A 22,461-nucleotide genomic window follows, 5' to 3' on the forward strand; every position below is an offset into this window, starting at 1 on the left:
ACCTCAAGCGAGCGCTCAACCGACTGAACTAAATCCCGCCCCCATGAGCTGAAATATTAAGCTCCACTATACCTAACACTCTTATCCACTATCCCCTGAAATGGCTAACTATGGCCTGGGGCGGGGAGGGGAGGAACGCTGGAAGTAGGGCAACAGGGCGTCGACGTTTGGGTGATAGCGATAGGGCTAGGTATGTCTAAGCTTCTTCCCCAACTTGCCACACGCCGTGGAAACTCACCCGGATGCTGGATCGCCAAACCGGATTGGTCGCAAAGTGCAACCCGATCGTAACCTTTCCTCCAGGGCCAATTAAGGTTAAGAATAATAATTAATAATATATATTATATGTTAGAATGGCCCGTTCTAAATTTGTGTCTAAATAATATGTTTAATTATAATAGCCTTTATATCTCTTTTGGCAGATACCACAAAATTATTAAACTCCATTATCCCTTTTGGTTTAAAGTAAAAATCAACCCCATTTTTAATATTCTCCCCCGAGTCAAATCGCTGGCCTTGCCAGGGATAGGACCCGGGGGAGACATGCCTGAACCCTAGTGGATAGAGGCATGTAAATACTGTTTCGAAGTCGAAGTCCAAGTTTTACTTTTATTCATGCTTTTATCATGGCTGATCGACTGAAAAAACGACAGCGCATTGAATTATCCTTAAAAACAAAAGTTGAGTTAATTGAAAAATTTAAATCAAATCCTGTGTTAAAGGGACATACCCTAGTTTCAACCCGTGAAAATGAACACTACGTTTAGTTAAAGCCGCACACCCTAGTTCCATCCAGCGAAAATAAATTATAATTTGGTTAATCTACAAACCTGTAACACACTTAGATCACGTTTTTATCAAATGGAGTGAAAAAGCAGGTTTTATATCGATAAATACCATGGGAATCCCCATGTCTCAATTGCTTGAAATAATTTTGAAAGTTTGTATTCTGTCACCGGTAGATGTCGCTCGAAGCACAACAATGCCTACGTCACGACAAATTTCACAGACTTGGGGTGCGTTCTTTTCACCTCTCCTGGACATGTTCCAACTGTTCTGTCCTGGTTGTATCCCCTCTCCAGATATCGTAGGACTTAGCAAAATTATTGGTTTTAAGGGTTTGTAACGTTTTGTATTGAGATACTTACTTGTCTGAACTTTAATGTTACTGAAAATGTTCACGAACTGTGAAGAAAAATCTGATCGCGCGAACCGTGCACGAGAAAACAAACCGAACCAAAATGATAACGGTCACGTGGTATACCAACGTCTGTGACATTGAAATGGAAATATCTCGTCTAAAAATAGATTAGACCTTGTCTGCTCAACGTTTTGTTCTCAAACGTGCGCCTGTTTTTCAGAAATACGTAAAAATGCATTTTGTGGTATTACAAACACCAGGATTACCAAGATTACCAAAAAACACTTCAGGTGAATGGAAATGTATATTCTAAATAATAAACGGTAAGTAAAGTGCAATTTTATTTGTGAAAAAAATGGGTTTAATAGCGAAAAACAACGCCGTAATGGTTAACAACTAGCCGTAACTAAGGTGTGTCCCTTTAATCTACGAACCTGTAACACATATCGATAAAGTTACAGTTGAGTGAAACATGAGTCTGTGACTTTGAAATGGTGAAATACCCTTTAAAAATAGACTAAAACTCGACTCCATAACTGTTACTTCTCAGATGCATGTGCGTTTTTAAAAATATGAGAAATGCATTTTGTGATATTAAAAACACTAGGATGACCAAAAACACTTCGAATGTACGGAAATTGATAATCTAAACAATAAAATCTAAGTAAAGTATGATTTAAGTTATCAAAAACGGTTATAATAGTAAAAATTATGCGTTAGTGTTTAAAAACTAGGGTATGTTCCTTTAAGGCACAAAATTGTGTCCATTACACATTGCCCGACATTGACACATGGACTGCGTAATGTGTATTTATGTTGATTGCTCTCTAATACTGATATTATGAAATTGTGTCCGTTACACATTGCCCGACATTGACACATGGACTGCGTAATGTGTATTTATGTTGATTGCTCTCTAATACTGATATTATGAAATTGTGTCCATTACACATTGCCCGACATTGACACATGGACTGCGTAATGTGTATTTATGTTGATTGCTCTCTAATACTGATATTATGAAATTATGTCCGTTACACCTTGTCTGACAATGACACATGGACTGCGTAATGTGTATTTATGTTGATTGCTCTCTAATACTGATATTATGAAATTATGTCCGTTACACCTTGTCTGACAATGACACTAGACTCGCTGTTCCGATTTGTTTGCGTATCTTCACCAATAATGCATTTATTTGCATCGTCAGTATTAAATTAAATTTAATATACGTCATAATGTACCATTTGTTACCCGTGTTTATTCCACTGAAAAAATATGCGCATGTTTGCTCCCGAAACTGTCTTTATTACCGAATTAGAAAGTAGAAACCTTATCGTTAGGCGAGGAAGTGAATTTATGTATCATTAGTTTCAATAGGTCATAGTTAATAATGCAACTAGCTGTACAGAAAATCGCAGCTAGTCATTTAGTCAAATTAATGTACACTTCCGTTCGAACATAGTGATATATACACAAACACATGCATATTAATTACAAATATGAAAACTTGATTAAGATGCCGTTTTAACAAGTCAGTCATCAATGTGCCCCTTTTCTTGGTCTCCTCAAGACGTGTTCGTAAGTATTCCTGTTGAGCACAAAAAATATTGTACATTTTCTTTTCTGTAAAAGAAAGAGATTTGCACATAATCTGACAAACAATAAAAGAAATAGGAAACTTTATTAACGTCAAAAACTAAAAGAAGAAGTCGACGACTACTCTACAACTCAGTAGAAACAAAAGGGCCTTTGTTATAAGCGACTGGGACATGAATGCGCCGGAAGTAATTTAGTGGCTATTCGGGCCGCTTAGCGCACATTAAATCAAGGGCAGACAAGCATGTTTCTAATAGAGGCTTATGTTTGATTTCAGTGATCATAAATGGTTCTAATAGTGAAAAATATGCTGTAGTGTTTAAAAACTAGGGTATGTCCCTTTAAAGCGTAGATTGGGTGCAAAGGGGGCACGCCATAAAAGGATTCAGGTGGGAGGGATCCCATGTTGATGGCATACATTTCACCGCCCGAATTTTTAGCCCCCCTAAAAAAAAAAAATACAATGTTTATCAAAAGAATACATCTAGATGGTATTTGGAAAGCGGGTGGGGAGCGCGGGACGTAGCCCAGTGGTAAAGCGCTGGCTTGATGTGCGGTCTGTGTGGGATCGATCCACATCGGTGGGCCCATTGGGCTATTTCTTGTTCCAGCCAGTGCACCACGACTGGTGTATCAAAAGCCGTGGTATGTGCTATCTTCTCTGTGGAATGGTGCATATAAAAGATATCTTGCTACTAATGGAAAAAAATGTAGCGGGTTTTCTCTCTAAGACTATATATAAAAATTGCCTAATGTTTGACATCCAGAAGCCGATTATTCATAAATCAATCTGCTCTAGTGGTGTCGTTAAACAAAACAAAGATGACCCAGTTTTGTTTTGTACCAATGTAGCTTTTAGCTACAAAACCACCAAGCACGTACTTAGTCGGTATAGCGTCTTTCGTCGGTTAACTCATTCGGCTGAATGCTTGCCTGAGGTGCTTGCGTCGCAGGATCAAAACACCTCAGTGGATCCATTCAACTGATTGGGTTTTTCTCGTTCCAACCAGTGCACCACAACTGGTCAAAGGCCGTGGTATGTGCTTTCCTGTCTGTGGGAAACTGCATATAAAAGATCCCTTGCTGCATTAGGAACGTTGTAGCGTGTTTCCTCTGATGACTACGAGTCAAAATTATCATGTTTGATATCCAATAGCCGATGATTAATAAATCAATGTGCTCTAGTGGTGTCGTTAACTTGTTCATTTCATTCATTCATTTCAACTTATTTTCGTGCTTATATCCAATCAAGGGTCAAGCACGCTGTCCAGGGCACACACCTCAGCTATATGGGCTCTGTCCAGGACAGTGGGTCAGTTGTTAGTTGGTTAATGGTTAGTGAAAGAGAAGAGGGTGTAGTGGCAGTACACCTACCCACTGAGCCCTTAAGAACTCACTCTGGGTGGGAGCCGGTACCGGGCTGCGAACCCTGCACCTACCAGCCTGTAGGCCGATGGCTTAACCACTGCGCCTCTGAGGCCAGTTTTCGTCGTTCAGACTGCAGACGGCAGTTGCTAACTGTTGTTTACGCCTCTCAAATTAATGAGCCGAATATCACAGAAACTCTGCAGACCCCCTGCAAGAATCAATAGACTTGACTGAATCTAAATGGATTAACAAAATGGCTCATTAATTTTACTAATATATGGTTGTTTTAATGTGTATGCGTGCGTTCGTTCGTTCGTGTTTGTGATTGTGTGTGTGTACGACCGGCCTCGGTGGCGTAGTGGTTAAGCCATTGGACTATAGGCTGGTAGGTACAGGATTCGCAGCCCGGTACCGGCTCCAACCCAGAGCGAGTTCTTAAGGGCTCAGTGGGTAGGTGTTAATGCCACTATACCCTCTTCTCTCTCACTAACCAGTAACCAACTAACAATTAACCCACTGTCCTGGACAGATAGCTGAGATGTGTGCCCAGGACAGTGTAATTGAACCTTAATTGGATAAAAGCACGAAAATAAGTTGAAATGAATGAATGAATACGTGTGTACTTAAGTAGGGTATGTGTATGTATTGAATTATGAATATTTATATATTATATGTATGTCAGGTTTGACTATTACATACATAGATATTAACGCACTGGCGCAGGGGTTAATTAAATCATTTCTGGCCTCACAGATCGTCTCATGCCGTTGCAGGGATTCGAACCTGTAGCACCGAATCGCCCGCAACATGAAGGCTTGCCACGATACGTTCTGAGCTATCGAGACATCCTTTAAAATAATGTTATTTAATTCAGCCACATGTACGGGCCTACAAGCCACGCGGTCGATCCCGCTTGCGTGCATGAAACAGTGGGCATTGGCTAGTATGTATTGATGTACACATTTGACCAGATTAAAACAAAGAATCACCAGTCATATTTCTCACCTAGAATCGTAAAAACGCTTATGAAATCCAGGTATATTCAGGGCCCTTAGTTAGGATTTTTTTTTGGGGTGGGGTGGGGGGCAACTGATTAGATAACAGACTAAAACTCCTTAACCGGATTTTTTTTGTCCCCCACCGCACCACCTCACACCCCCCCCACACACACACACACCCCCACCCCCACACCCCACCCCCACACCCCAACTACGGGCCTGATATTATTAGTGCATATGGTGATGGACATCTCAATTATTTAACACTTGAGAAATGGTCTTCTGAATTCAAGCGAGGACGAGAAAGCTTTCAAGATTATCCGAGATCTCGAAGATCAGCAGATGACAAAGCAAACATTTGGCAACTGTTTTCCGGGATGCCATGGAAGTTATAATGGTTGACAACATGACCCCCCCCCCCCACACACACACACACACACACACCCCCCCCCCCCCCAAAAAAAAAAAGAGAGAGAAAAAAGCTATCACTGGTACCTATTATTCCAATGTCCTTACTATCACTGGTGTCTATTGTGCTAATTTGATAAAAAAAAAAAAAAATGAGATGAGCGATCAAGGAAAAATGACGAGAGATGTTCACAGCTGGTGTTCTGCTGCTCCAAGAAAATACTCCAGTGCACTAGTCCAGAATTTGAGAGAGAGAGAGAGAGAGAGAGAGAGAGAGAGAGAGAGAGAGAGAGAGAGAGAGAGAGAGAGAGAGAGACAGACAGAGAGACAGAGAGACAGACAGAGAGAGAGAGACAGAGAGAGAGAGAGAGAGAGAGAGAGAGAGAGAGAGAGAGAGACAGACAGACAGACAGACAGACAGACAGACGGAGAGACAGACAGACAGACAGACAGACAGGGAGACAGAGAGAACATGAATTTTTAGCATGCCCATATACCACTGTTTCAGGCATGTCCGTCGCGGGCCAAGTCTCTGGATAGCTGCTTTGAGCATCTTAATAATCTAGTGCTGGGCGCACATTAAGTCAATATTTTTCTTAATGTGCAGGGCGAGTTGCTTCCCTCTATTTAGCAAATGTAATATGGTGGGGAAATGTATTATGTTGTTGTTGGAAGATATATTTTGTTAATGATGCAAGTACTTCAATCGGGATTTAGTGAATACGGTAGGTTATACATTTTTGGTTTGTGTGTCCATTTGTTGCACTATTTCGGTTGAGAAACGGTTGAAACATGGCGCCACAACTTTTGAATATAGGCTATATTCAGGGTATGTAACAATATCCGGACGTAGAAAGAACCACACTTTCTAGGTCCCTTCGGACTACTTAATAACACACCATACAGCCCAGAACTGGACTCATGGATTATTATATGTTCCACAATTTGAAACACACACACACACACACACACACACACACACACACACACACTACTGTGAAATAGCCCTATCAACTATACATAGAATCTTCCTAAGCCAAGGTACTATTCCGTATAACTACTGCATTTACAAAATGCAGTTTCATTTTTTTCCAACTTATTTTCGTGCTTATATCCAATTAAGGTTCAAGCACGCTGTCCTGGGCACACACCTCAACAATCTGGGCTGTCTGTCCAGGACTGCGGGTTAGTTATTAGTGTATAGTGAGAGACAAGAGTGTGTAGTGGTCTTACACCTACCCACTGAGTCGTTAAAACTCGCTCTGGGCGGGAGCCGGTACCGGGCTGCGAACCCTGTACGTATCAGCCTTATGTCCGATGGCTTAACCACGACGGCACCGAGGCCGGTCAAACTGCAGTAGTTATACGGAAAAGTACCTTGGCTTGCAAATATTGCTTTCTTACACACCCGTTGGTGAGAACATTATTCTTTGTTTGATAGCAAAAACTTATAACATATATATACGTGCGATAACATTTACAGACATACCACTGGCTGCACCTAGGTGATGACCAGGTCACCAATGTCATACCACCCAATGAAAAAGCACGATAGAAATCGATCACTAGATGTGACGTACAAGTTAATCTGAAAATGACTTGTCAGTGACGCACAAGTTAACTTTAAGCGCTAGGGCGGTAACAAATATAATACAACATTCCGGCTCCAACCTAGAGCGAGTTCTTAAGGGCTCAATGGGTAGGTGTAAGGCTACCACACCCTCTTCTCTCTCTCACTAACCCACTGTCCCACTGTCCTGGACAGACAGCCCAGATAGCTGAGGTGTGTGCCCGGGACAGCGTGCTTGAACCTTAATTGGATATAAGCACGAAAATAAGTTGAAATGAAAATGAAAAACCCAATGTATACATACTTGAGATTGCATGTTTAAACCGTAGCCCAGTGGTAAAGCGCTCGCCTGATGCAAAGTCGGTCTAGGAACGATCCCCGTCGTTGGGCCCATCAGGCTGTTTCTCGTTCTAACCAGTGCACCTCGGCTGCTATATCAAAGGCCATGGCGTGTGCTATCCTGTCTGTGGGATGGTGCATGTAAAAGATCCATTGATACTAAATGGAGAAAATGTAGCGGGTTTCCTCTCTAAGACTATATGTCAGAATTACCAAATGTTTGACATCCAATAGTTGATGCTTAATAAATCAATGTGTTCTAGTGGTGTCTTTAACAAAACAAAGTTTAACTTTTTGCCCTCAGGAAATTTCTCATTCTATTCAGGGACACAGACTTGCACGTTTTCAATTCACCTACACGTAATTTGTTTTGATCCTGAACGGAGAAGGGTCAGTTTAATCAGACAATTTAGTCAATCTATTTAGGTTCTCTTTAAGTTTTGCCGAAAATAGTGCAAAACTGATGTTCATGCAGTTATGAACGTCGGTTTTCTAAGTCACTTGACATTATTTGGATCAATGCAAGCCTTTATCACAATAGAGCATTTACAGGTTGGAATTATTCATGTATGAATGGCTTCACGCTTGATTAATTGTTTTGACGTCGCTGTTGGTCATATGAATAGACTTTGAGAGCTGCTGGAAACATGTTAACGGTAAAACTGCTGTGCAAAATGTCAATGACACTATTTTTCCATAAGTTTTTCCACTCATTTTTTATTTATTTTGTGCAGAGTATCTCAATGATTTCTCATTCCACATAATATGTGTGTGTGTGTGTGTGTGTGTGTGTGTGTGTGTGTGTGTGTGTGTGTTAATGTATGATGTATTGATGTCGAGGTTGACTATTACATACATAGATATTAACACACTGGCGCAGGGGATAATTAAATCCTTTCTGGCCTCAGAAATTGTCTCATGACATTGCTGGGACTCGCACCTGTGACACCGAATCGACCGCAACTTGCAGGCTTGCCACAATACGTTTTGGACTACCGAGTCATGATAAAAATAAAATGCTCGTTAACCCATCAATGAAGTTGTAGGTAAACCTGGCACTAGTTACTGATGTATGCATATTTGTATAGTGTATGTACATGTATGTCGAGTTTGACTATGTACGTATGTATGTATGTATATATGTGTGCATGCACGTACGCACGCACGCACGTACGTACGCACACACATGGATGCATGTATGGATGGATGTATGGATGTATTAGCGTGCATTTATTATTTCATATCATTTACTAAATTGGGTTATAATAATACTCTTCAAAAAAAGTAGGGGAACCTGAAATATTAATGTTAATATCAACTATTAGACCGAACATACGTTTTGACCACAGACATCCTAGTAAAGAACGTTCAGGTCTGTTTATCAACACACCGAAACACATTCCATAGTTTGCACGGACATCACGCAGTTGTCCCTTACACGTGCTTGGGGTGTCATTCTCGATTTTGACAATTTCCAGGAAGGTCGATTAATCACTGTGAAACATTATTTCTGTCAATCTTTTTCATTCTGTTGATCATACAGTTGTTATTGTTTTGTTTTTAGTCATTTTCCCGTGCTTATAAAACTCAAGAGTCCAGACTCAATCTATAATGACGTCACACACATACAATTTGTATTGAGTTGTCATGACATTAGTAATGATGTTCCAATGATCGATTATAATCGAAAATTGATCGGATCGGCTCGTACGATGTGATGACTGATTGTAATCGATTGTGTGGGAAAATGTTAACTGTAACTGTTCCTCCAGTTTATATGATAACATTGATGGAAATATACAGTGGTTTGGGTTTGTTTTCATCTGTACATAAAGAAAACATTAAACAGTTGATACATATACAATTAGCCATTTGCAGGATGCATACGACAATAGGTACATGGTACTTATAATTCTATTCATTCATTTTCATTCATTTCGACTTATTTTCGTGCTTATATCCAATTAAGGTTCAAGCACGCTGTCCTGGGCACACATCTCAGCTATCTGGGCTGTCTGTCAATTCAAATCTAATTCAAATCCTTCTTATGGTCTAACTGATTGTGTAATCGAAAGTTGGTGTAAAGCGGTTATAACCGATGATCGATGATGAAATCTCAACCGATTCCAATCACTAGACATTAGTGTCTCAGACTCTAATTAGAGTCTCGAGTCTAGACTTTAGTTTTATAAGCACTTGGGCCCCGTTCCACGAAGCGATCTTAGCACTAAGATCACCTTAGTGCATATGGTAGCTATGCACTTAAGGTGATCTTAGGGCTAAGATCGCTTTGTGGAACGGGGCCCAGGCCAAATACACACTGAATAATTATACTGACACTGGTATTCTAAACAAGAACATGTATTTGACGAGTAATTTTAGTTGTTAAACATTAACTGTTAGAAACAGTTTACAGTTATATCTGAATAACAGTAAACGCAGAATAGTCCCTCCAACAAGTTAAGACTCTCCAGTACCCAGGCGTGTTCAGGAAGGCGAACGCTCGCGATCTCTCGCTAAATTGGTTTTTACACCAACTGTTTTTTGCACTAACCGACATCGGTGTCGTCGTGGTTAAGTCATCGGACATAAGGTTCGTAGGTACTGGGTTCGCAGCCCGGTACCGGCTCCCATCCAGAGCGAGTTTTAACGACTCAGTTGGTTAGGTGTAAGACCACTACATCCTCTTCTCTCACACTAACCACTAACAACTTACCATCTATCCTAGACAGACATCCCAGATAGCTGAAGTGTGTGTCTAGGACAGCGTGCTTGGACCTTAATTGGAAATAAGCACGAAAATAAGTTGAAATGAAATTAATTGCACCAACGTAAAATGAATGTATATGTCAGAACACGATGGTACCAGTCGAACTTGTTCGCCAGCGCTCGGCATCCTGAACACGTTGGGACCTACTGATCTAATTTAAAATGTCAATGATTTTGTGTCTGGCTACGCACAGATTGCTTTATTTGCAGGGTGGGGGATGGGCATAATTATATCTAGCAATAGCACCGAACTATGTTTCACAATTGCACGAGTCTCTCCTGGGTTGTCATGCCACGACCAGAAGCGTTCAGGCCCTTTATATATTAGCTCGGCCATTAACCTTTCGACTGACCGTTCAAAAACTGCGCCAAATTTCCTCAATCAAAATTGCGCACCCTTTCTCTTTGGCATTAACGGCTCCATTCAAAATTCCATACCACCACCACCCACCCGCCTGCTACCGATTCGATCGGGCTGCTGGTGCTCCCTTGCACCTGCCAGTGCAGGTGGTCCCTCCTCTCCCCCCCCCCCCCCCCCCCAACTTTCCTGTCATGGACAGGCGTGCGCTACAACAGCTTGTTCTGAATGTGCATGTAAAACCCTATTACCTGACCTGACCTGACTATGTTTAGATTTGCACGTAGATCTCTACATGGTGTACTTGTAGTAATAATACATTTTATTTCAGATCAGAGATCCACAAATTGATTACATGTTATACAACAGCTTGCGTCAAAAGCGATTTACGCTTACGGTTTTAAAGTACGTGTATGTATATGGACACAGCAGGTGGGAAAGTAGCTCGTTTGAACGTGCTGCTCTTTAGCGAATATGCCGTGGAGTGAAGTACGCTACGACTAACGAATATATATATTACTGTTACTGTATAATAGGTAAAATCGTGTTTTCTTACACACCCGTTGGTGAGAACATCATGTGTTATTTGTGATAACATATACTTGTTAACACATGTACGTGTGTTAACAATTTCAAGACATACGATTGGTTGCTCCTAGGTTTTGACCAGGTCACCAATGCCATACATCCAATGAAAAGAAACAGCCCGATCGAAATCGATGACACTGTGACGTATAATTAACCTGACAATCATTTGTTTGTAACGCGTAAATGCAAGGGCTGTAAATAACAGTTAGTCGAAAAAGATGTTACAATTTGCTTAAAACCTGGGTTTTTTATGATATGTAAGAAATATAATAATACATTCGTGTCCGTTAGAAACCATTTATATTACAACTCGTTCTTTAAAAACGTATCAAACTCGCTTTCGCTCGTTAAATATATTTTAACACAAGTCGTTGTAAAATAAATGGTATCTAACGGACACGAATGTAATATTCTCCATTTAACAGCTTCTGAACATTTTACATGTCGCCGCAATGTTTGCACGTACACTGTCTTTAATGTATTTCCATCTTCATACACTTGGGTACTATTCCGTATACTAGTACTATTGTCACAGTGCTACGATTTCAACTTTATAACAATACAGTTTATATATTTAGTGGCACATGTTCATGGATTAGAACTAGTTAATTGATAATCTGACGTCTGTCGTGGTCTCTTTAATTTCATTAATTTCAACTTATTTTCATGCTTATATCCAATTAAGGTTCAAGCACGCTGTCCTGGGCACACACCTCAGCTATCTGGGCTGTCTGTCCAGGACAGTGGGTTAGTTGTTAGTGAGAGAGAAGAGGGTGTAGTGGTCTTACACCTACCCATAGAATTCGCTCTGCTTTGTAGCCGGTACCGGGCTGCGAACCTTGTACCTACTAGCCTGTAGTCCGATGGCTTAACCACTGCGCCACCGAGGCCGGTTTGTCAAGCCCTAATAAAATATGTTACGAGCAATTAAAGACACAATGTAATTTAATTGTTGTCACGGGTAGAAGAAGACCCCTTAAATTAATTATTCAACAAAGAATAATAAGTTTTTGGGGCCGTATCGTATCTGGGAAACAAACAAAATCATCGTTTTTACTGTATGAATTAATGTTACACGACTCTTCTGTTAATGGATATAGATATAAATGGATAAAAATGGTTGAAAGTACATTTAACCACCTAGGTATGACATGTTTGGATGTCACGGAACTTTTCATCCATAAAAATACTTCTTAATCAAGTCACATTAAGACAAAACGACCAGTATTTACATCAATGGAATAGTAACATAACTTTATCGTCAAGAGGTAAAACGTATTTAAAGAAAACCTTAGATTAGAAAAATATCTTATTATATTAACACAAGCATCCTGGGCTATATTATTCAAATTTAGAAAATCTAACGACTACTTACCAATCGAAATAAAACCCGGGAACAACACCCTAGTAGAAAGAAAGAAAGAAAGAAAGAAAGAAAAATGTTTTAATGAATGAAATATATATGTATGCTTGGGTAGTAATACACATTGTAAATAATTCATATACATATATAGGCCAGTGTTCTTTTAGGGTTTACTGCATTTTATCAATAATTTCTTTTATTAATTTACATAATTTCTTGAGAACACTTGTTTTGCTATTCGTCATTACTTGTTTAAATTTCAGCGTACTTGTTTATTATAATAATATGGCTTAAGCAAATGTTTACGGGAGCTAATGAAATAAGTACATGTGAATAGATAGTGAAATTCGTCTCCAATGTCATTATTGTTACATAATGTGCACGTTGGATCTTCTACTGAAGTGGCGACAGCAGGTTTCCTCCCTCAATATCTGTGTAGTCCGTAACCATATGTCCGACGTCATACAACCGTAAATAAAATGTGTTGAGTGCGTCGTTAAATAAAACAGTTCCTTTCCTTCCTTCCAAATGCTAATACGGAATGCTACCTTGATTTGTGAAGATTACATCTTTCATGTTTGCGCAAATATAGATCTTAACATATTTCATCACTTTTACAAATCGTCTGTTTCACAACTTCAAGGCTTGTCTCAACCAGTATACGTGCAGACAGTTTTTCTTATTTATATCAGGCACGGCAGAAGCAAGTAGACATTAAGGGGGCGGGGGACTGACTGAGATCGAGGGCACAAAGCAAATTTTCTAGAGGGTACGGAGGTATGCTCTCTCGTAAAATTTTGAAAACTAGATGTCCTTAAATGCAGTTTTCAGTATTCTACAAGTAAAATTCATCTCTGCCTTAAAATGTACTACCAATAATATTTTTTATTCATAATTATTGGAGTGGGGGGGGGGGGGGCTAGATCTCTCCCGCCAACCCCACCCCACATGGTCCGCGTGGTTGTATATATTATGTTCGCCTGCAAATTTAAAGTCACAGGACCTAGTTTCCCACTGTTAAAATGGACCCTAAATTTGGTTAATCTACAAACTTGTATAAACCCCACTGGATAAAGTTACAACAGAGTGAAACAAGAATATGTGGTGTTGAAATGTGGGAAATGTATACCCTGTAAATATAAGCTTGAGCTTTTATCCATAATGTTTAATTCTCAGAAATATGTGCGTTTTTAAAAATATGAAAATGCTTTCATATATGCTTTACATGTATTAGAAGCACCAGGATAACCAGATCGTCTAAACAATAAAATCTAAGTAATGTCTGACAGTTCAGTTATTAAAAACGGCTCTAATGGTGAAAAATAAACCTTAGTGTTAAAAGAAACTAGGGTCTGTCACTTCAACAGCTTCCTTAATGACGACGCACTCAACACATTTTATTTACAGTTATATGGCGTCAGACATATGGTTAAGAACCACACAGATACTGAGGAAGGAAACCCGCTGTCGCCACTTCATGGGCTACTCTTTTCGATTAGCACCAAGGGATCTTTTATATGCACTATCACACAGACAGGATAGTACATACCACGGCCTTTGTTGCATCAGCTGTAGAGCACTGACTGGAACGAGCCTTAATGATGAAACTGATGAACAAAGAAGTGACATGTCATCACCAAAACTAAAGCTATTTAGAAATACGCCACCAACTATATGCGAACTGTACAAGTTGGCAGGCCTTTTTCAAACGTTTAATGTACAATATCCAATGATTTACTCTGTCAAGTTGGCAGGCCTTTTTCAAACGTTTAATGTACAATATCCAATGATTTACTCTGTCAAGTTAGTTTATTTTGTTTAACGACACCACTGGAGCACATTGATCAATCAATTATCGGCTATTGGATGTCAAACATCTGGTAATTTTAACACCCAGTCATCAGAGAAAACCCGTTACATTTTCCCCAATGCATCAATGGCTCTTTTATATGAACTTTCCCACAGACAGGAAAGCATATACAACGGCCTTTGGCCAGTAGTTGTGCACTGGTCAAGGTCTTTTTTCGCACCCAAAACGTAATTATACATACCTTGTGAAATGTAAAAGATAATCAACTTCCTCAAAAACAAATAAACACAATGTATATGTTGATATCTCACTTTTTAAACGAAACTTATAAAGGGTGTTTTAAGAACTAAATATTTGCGTAAACTATTTATGGGTTACGCAAACCAAATTCAGGTAACCGATTTTAGTTTTTGCGTAACCCATCATATAGTCATATAAATGATGTCCTAAAATTTAATGCGCCAACGAAAAATGGGTTACGCTTAAACATATTTGCACGAGCGATACGAGAACGAAACGATCGTTCTCGCAATTTTCAAACACCTGAGTAATTTGATGTATTCGGGTCTGTACAGAATGACAAGACACGTCTCCAGGGTCGTAGCTAGGATTTTTTGTTGTGTGTGTTAGTGGGGGGTGGGGGGCTGCAACTGAGTAGTTAATAGTCTAAAACTCCTTATACGGTTAAGAATAGAATATTCTTTAAGTTTCTATGTTTTCCGGATTTTTTCTGCACCCCCCCCCCCCCCCCCACTCCCTGCTAGCTACGACCCTGGTCTCATAAAAAATTACTAATGCAATTGGTTGGTAATAATTCTTTTATCTGTTACGTCTCCGGTTTTTGTGTTTCACCATAGGAACATGAATAACACTTGTCATACTACAAGACATGCCTATTCAAGCACAGCACAGCACTGAAACAAACAATAGAACAAAAAAGTCTCTCCTGGAAGCTTACTGGAGGTATTCCGCGTTCAGAATGAATGAATGAATGAATGAATGTTTAACGACACTCCAGCACAAAAAATACATCGGCTATTGGGTGTCAAACTATGGTAATGCAAACAAATAAGGTGATGATCAACATCAATATAAAAATTCAAGATTTAAATAAAAACAGTGTAAAGAACTGTGCAAAAATACAAATATCACAGATAGATACTGACTTTTACTCAAAATTTCAATTTGTGCTATATTGGCCATTCTCAAAGAGAATCTTACACCCCTGCACCACGGTGAGGTTACAGCACGCGCAGGGGTCCGCGTTCAGAGACCGTCATCCCCTGCTCTCTTTGATATGCCAGTCGTGGTGCATTGGCTGGAACGAGAAACAGCCCAATGGGTCCACCGACGGGGATCGATCCCAGACCGACCACGCATCAGGCGAGCGGTTTACCACTGACCTACGTCGCGCCCAATACCAAAATAAAGACAGAGGTGGCGAGACTGAGACTCAGAAACACTCCTCAGATGAATCGTGATCCGCTGTCGCCATATGACCTCCATATATATGCACTTTCCCATCTGATTAAAATTAGCTCTACTGGTCTCACCAGTGGATCTAACAGCATTGTGTAGACTCCCATGTCCAGGTGACATTTCATCTATAAATAACAATTTAAATATCGACCAATTACACTTCGCCTTTTATAACGTTATTCGGGAACATACAAATTCTAAAAATAACGCAATAGGCGAACTTGTTGGTCTATTTCAACATTGAAAAAAACAGGGGGAAAAGTGCAATAATAAACTCTGGATTGTATACTAGTATAAACAGATTTTATGGGTATACCATCACGTGGTTTTTTTTCGTCTTGAAACGAATTTTATATAAAATTTTATATTGAAATTAGTTTCCGGCATACTTCGTAATTCACCCGAATCATTTCGTATACCCTAGGCATAATCCCGAATGTTTTCAAATTCTTTTCAAATCACTGGCATGATTTTGCAAGTAAGGTTTTGATTGGTCGAATGAAAGGTCAACTGGACATGAGCTCCAACGGGCTGTTGTTAGCTCCACATATACCTAATAGTGGAGCTAATTTTAATTAGATTGGCACACGTGTCATAGCCTATATATGATATACCAGTCGTAACTGATTTGGACAGTTTCCCCTCATTGTAGTCGATCCTAGGACCTATCTAATATCACCGAAGGTTAGCACTTTACCACTGAGCTACATCCTGCCTCAGATCAAGAGTTATGGTGAAAAGGAGACTGGGGAAACTATTAGGCCTATTCTACAAGTTCCTGTTTTCACTGGTGTGACAAAATCGAGTGGAAAAAAAGGTTTAACATTTTTATGTTAATGTGAGTGTTTCGCATTCATGAATACACTGCCGTAGACTAACATGTTCGTGGGACCGTTCCACGAAGCGATTTTAGAGCTAAGACCAGCTTAAGTGCATAAAGTAGCCTATATGCACATAAGATTATCTTGGGGCGAGACGTATCCCAGTGGTAAAGCGCTCGCTTGATGCGCGGTCGGTTTGGGATCGATTCCCATTGGTGGGCCCATTGGACTATTTCTCATTATAGCCAGTGCACCACAACTGGTATATCAAAGACCGTGGTATGTGCTATCCCGTCGGTTGGATGGTGCATATATAAAAGATCCCTTGCTACTAATGTAAAAAAAATTTAAAAAAATTAGCGGGTTTCCTCTCTGAGACTATATTTCAAAATGACCAAATGTTTGACATCCAATAGCTGATGATTAATAAATCAATGTGCTCTAGTGTTGTTGTTAAAACAAAACAAACTAGGGCTAAGATCGCTTCGTAGAACGAGGTCCAGACTCAAACTGTCAGTCACTGTCGCTGATAGTTTCGGTCACTATAAATTGTTTCTCCAAAGGGTCTCAGTTAAGCGAGACTATGTTATATAGACGAGAATTCGGTCGATTGTTAACGTACATATTTAGTACTTGAATATGAAGCGAATTAGTATTTATGAACTTGTTTTGTTTAAGAAGGCGAAGTGTTGTTTATAAATTTTTATAGATATACAGCTGTAAGTAATGTTGGGAATCAGATGAAATTTTGTGATGGATTGTCTGTTTACACTAGCTGATCGATAATTGATTAGTAATCACCTAAATATGCGTCGTGCTTTAGGAAATTTAAAATGACAAACGAGTGCTCATCAAAAGTTTGTTTTTCACTCACGGACTCACAGTTTAACTTAAAGGAAAAAACTGCTTTATAGTAGTTTATATACGTCAATGATCCACAATGGACAAACTGTGAATGATGTTATGATCAACTAATGACCATCTCAGCATACATATACTATAGATGCTATCTTTAAAAAAAAGTAACCAGTATCGTAAAGACTATCAGTTGAATAGTCACACATGACATGTCATGATGTCAGTTTTCTCTAATACCAAATATACGGGTCCTGAAACTGAAATGTAAATATAATGGAGTGCGCGACTATTTGTTACATTTTACGTAGTATGCCAAAAATGCATTCTATTTAAAAACTTGCTTTGGCAAATTAATTCGGCAGTAACTTAGTATTAATAACAAATAGTGTGTTATATACAGCAAAGGACTAACTATTTAAGTAAATAATATTTGTTTTATTTCTTTTCGATTACATGTTTACTTTACTGTTTGTTGTGCTGGAAAGAGTACCGTATTTTCCCCCACTATTGGGGTATTGAATTAACCATATGTACTGGGTATTGCATTAAACACTACAAACGATGTAGTGCTAGGCCTGGATTCGAACTCCAGACCATCGGGACTATAGCCGACCACTGTATCCACTCGACCATGCAGTGGATCAACAAGTGAAACTGCATTTTAATACTTATAAATCTCATAGGGTGTATTTTGACGGAATGAACCGAACGTGTACGGAATAAAACGAAGATTTAGTCCCATGATGCCTCATTCTGTCTTCTGTGCTATATTTCTTCCAAAAGCACCATCAAAAGCACCCGTGTGGAAGAAATTTTATACAGAATAGTCAAAATGTCTAATTTTTCAAAGGCAAAACATAGCGATACTGGATTACGAAATATAAACTTCATGTTGGTTTTACAGAACAAATTGTTTTAATATATATTGTATATAACTATCGCTAACCCTAACCCTAACCTTAAACTAATTCCAAGAAATATTTCTTTAAAATAGAGGGGGGGAAAATACGGTACTTTTGCCGTTGTGCTTGACTATTGATTACTCCAGGATATCTGAAATACTGTGAACTGGGCGACCACAAAAACCGGTCTATTTATATATGATTTGTTTGTAAGGAATCTGCACACGTGTGTACCCTGACATCAGAATACTTTTGTTGAATTAACAAAAACCTTTGAAAAAAATAACTGTACAGATGAGAAAAAGACAAGTAGGCAAATTCTTGTCTGCTTCGCAGATTTCATTGCATAAGAGTTTTGACAAAGTTATGTGACACGTGTCTCTCTAGAAGATGAAAAACAATAGCCCGGTTTATGTGAGGATCTGAGGAATGTCCACATTAGACTATGGCTTGCATTTAATTTATTCACAATAGAAACTGACAGGGTTATAAATCTTTGTTGGTTGATTTCGATAGTAAATTGAAGAAGGTAAAATATTATTTCATCAAATTGATTGTACATTACAATGCTTGTGTATAAAAGCCATTTCCTGTTAATAGGCCGGTATATGGTTACATGAGGATAACAAGTCTTCCTCTTTTTTCTTTTTTTTCTTTTTTCTTTTTCATAAGTCAAGACAAGAACCATTCTTCTTTTGACTTTGGTTAAACAATATTTATTACCGCTACATTTGCAGTTTTGGGATCAGCCAACAGGTCTTGTTTGATCTTAAATATGTTACTTTCATTTTTACATTTATTTTTATTTTCTTAATCTATAGAAAGATGTCTGCCTCAAAGGCACAAGTGGATGTGGATGTGAATGAGGTGAAATTGCTGCCTGCATCTCCAGCAGTGGCACAAGCACATGAAGCCCAGTTTATCAGTGAAGATGAAGTAGAGGACATTGACAGCCCTGTCGTGGAAAATGTGCAGAGGATTGTCATTACAGATCCAAATGCCTTGGTGACCAGCTTATCTCCATCTTCTTTAATTTATGTTGTATAAATTTCCATCAACCATTTTATATGCATTCAACGCCTGCAAGGGGTGAGACGTAGCCCTGTGGTAGAGCATTCGCTTGATGCGCGGTTGGTTTGGGATCAATTCACGTCAGTGTGCCCATTGGGCTATTTTTCGCTCCAGTCAGTGCACCACGACTGGTACATCAAAGGCCGTGGTATGTGTTATTCTGTCTGTGGGATGGTGCATATAAAAGATCCCTTGCTGCTCATCGAAAAGATTAGTCCATGAAGTGGTGACAGCGGGTTTCCTCCCTCAATATCTCTGTGGTCCTTAACCATATGTCTGACGCCATATAACCGTAAATAAAATATGTTGAGTGTGTTGTTAAATAAAACATTTCCTTTCTTCAACCCCTGCAATTGTCCACAGCAATCAGCAATGCCGTGAAGTTTTTTTTAAATTCTCCATGGCAGTTCTTTTACTGTGGACTATATTTGATTTTTTCAACTGCATATTTTTTAAGTAGTTGATAATGTGTCGTTATGTTAAAATGAAAGTAATCATTATTATTTTCTGGCATTACTGATACGAATGTGGCCAAGGATTAACAAAGCATGACTGATCACTGCAAACGACATGACATGCGTTGATGTACAATCTTTCACAAAAGTAAAAACACAGATTGACAAGATGCCAATTGAGCTATGACACTAAACAAGTCAGGGTCTTGGCATGTCAGTTGTGTGATTTTGTTTTTGAAATCGGATTAGATCCAAAATATTACGGAGATTTCGACTTCTCACTACTGCTAATAACTCAGCGACTTGAGCCGACTTTTGGTAAAGAAAACGTTCATTTCTCCACCTAGATTAGGGCCTGACCATTTGTTGGACACTGGTCAAGACTTTGAATTCATTTTATGGATTGGGAAACAATATTTGGAGGCAAATCTTAGAAATTTACAAGCAGTTCCAGAAATTTGTTTCGAAATAACATGTAGATTCCTTATGAGTTGGATAATGTACCTTTTTTAAACTTGAGATAAATTAATAAAATCTTATGGCTTTATTATCACTTTTGAAAATAGGAATTCTGGATACATGTATGTATATCTAGAATACTCAGAAATAAGATAGAAAACAAAAGCTGCCTTTGAAACAATAAGGAAAGCATATTATTAGGGAGCATTTTGTAGTATTGCACTGACATTCACTACGCAAATTTCAGAGATTTCTATACAATTCTAAAGCAGTTTACTTGCAAATAGTATTTGCTACTCAGTTGAAAACTGATCACCAACTGTTGCTAATAAAAAAAAATTAAACAAAATATTTTCTGATTATGCATTTTTAGTAGCACTTACTGCCTGCTCCCTGTTAATTTTAAGTCTTGACCCATGGTATGTACTGTCCTGTCTGTGGGATGCTGCATATAAAAGAATCCTTGCCCTTGATTAGAAAGAATCTCCCATTGCATGGCATCATAGGGTTTCCTCTCTAATTATCTGTGTGATCCTTGGCCATATCTCTGATGCCGTATAACCGTAATTAAAATGTTCTACAATTACTAATTTTTGTGTTACTGCTGGACTAATGCATGTGTATGTTGTGTTCTCTTTTTTTAGGATGTTGATTTTTACCACAGCCGAATTGTCAAGATAGAAAATTTAGAATGTCTAACCCAGTGTGAGGTAAGTAATTGTCCCTACACATCATTTGTCATGTTTGTCCCTCCACTCACCCCCCACCCCCATGTCTTTTTGTCTGTTTTTTTCTCTCTCTCTCTCTCTCTCTCTCTCTCTCTCTCTCTCTCTCTGTCTGTCTCTCTCTCTCTCTCTCTCTCTCTCTGTCTGTCTCTCTCTGACTTTCTCTCTCTCTCTCTCTCTGATTTTCTCCTCGCTTTCCTCTTTCAATCTCTGTCACTTTCCTCTCTCTTTCTCTCTCCCCCCTCTCTCTCTCACACCCTCTCTCTCTCTCTCTCTCTCTCTCTCTCTCTCTCTCTCTCTCTCTCTCTCTCTCTCTCTCTCTCTCTCTCTCTCTCTCTCTTTCTGGCAATGGTGATCTTAAAATATCTCCCATTAGTCAAGGTCAAATAGCCTTGCCCTCTAATTTGCCAATTTGGAGGCATATTCCTGTCACAGGTACCCTCAACCAACAACACCGAGGGTGCTATGGTATTAATTCTCAGAGTTACTGTTTGGGGGGTACCTGTGATCCCTATAACACTTAATGAATCTGAGAGTGCTATGGTATTAATTCTCAGGGTTACTGTTTGGGGGGTACCTGTGGTCCCTATAACACTTAATGAATCTGAGAGTGCTATGGTATTAATTCTCAGAGTTACTGTTTGGGGGGTACCTGTGGTCCCTATAACACTTAATGAATCTGAGAGTGCTATGGTATTAATTCTCAGAGTTACTGTTTGGGGGGTACCTGTGGTCCCTATAACACTTAATGAATCTGAGAGTGCTATGGTATTAATTCTCAGAGTTACTGTTTGGGGGGTACCTGTGGTCTCTGTAACACTTAATGAATCTGAGGGTGCTATGGTATTAGTTCTCAGAGTTACTTTTTGGGGGGGTACCTGTGGTCCCTGTAACACTTATTGAATCTGAGGGTACTATGGTATTAGTTCTCATGGTTACTGTTTGGGGTGGGGGGGACCTGTTGTCCCTGTAACACTTAATGAATCTGAGAGTGCTATGGTATTATTTCTTAGAGTTACTGTTGGGGGGGGGGGGGGGTACCTGTGGTCCCTGTAACACTTATTGAATCTGAGGGTACTATGGTATTAGTTCTCATGGTTACTGTTTGGGGTGGGGGGGGACCTGTTGTCCCTGTAACACTTAATGAATCTGAGAGTGCTATGGTATTATTTCTCAGAGTTACTGTTGGGGGGGGGGGGGGTACCTGTGGTCCCTGTAACACTTAATGAATCTGAGAGTGCTATGGTATTTCTTAGAGTTACTGTTGGGGGGGGGGGGTACCTGTGGTCCCTGTAACACTTAATGAATCTGAGAGTGCTATGGTATTATTTCTTAGAGTTACTGTTGGGGGGGGGGGGGGGACCTGTGGTCCCTGTAACA

The 22,461-nt window shown here is 39.4% G+C and overlaps 1 protein-coding gene across 2 annotated transcripts in view; it reads left to right on the plus strand.

The window, feature by feature from the left end:
• LOC121390772 (protein phosphatase 1 regulatory subunit 7-like) overlaps positions 1-22,461 on the plus strand; it is a 45,760-nt gene that overhangs the window by 7,365 nt on the left and 15,934 nt on the right. The window contains exons 1-3 of one of the 2 annotated variants that reach the window (XM_041522689.1): positions 17,055-17,330; positions 19,193-19,376; positions 21,001-21,066. In XM_041522689.1, coding sequence (XP_041378623.1) covers positions 19,197-19,376; positions 21,001-21,066 — 246 coding nt within the window. In that variant the 5' untranslated portion in view covers positions 17,055-17,330; positions 19,193-19,196. Of the gene's footprint in view, positions 1-17,054; positions 17,331-19,192; positions 19,377-21,000; positions 21,067-22,461 lie in introns of those variants that run through there. The other variant, XM_041522688.1, reaches the window with a different exon arrangement.

The sequence above is a fragment of the Gigantopelta aegis genome, chromosome 15 (genome assembly GCF_016097555.1).
Source record: "Gigantopelta aegis isolate Gae_Host chromosome 15, Gae_host_genome, whole genome shotgun sequence".
NCBI classification, from domain to species: Eukaryota; Metazoa; Mollusca; class Gastropoda; order Neomphalida; family Peltospiridae; genus Gigantopelta; species Gigantopelta aegis.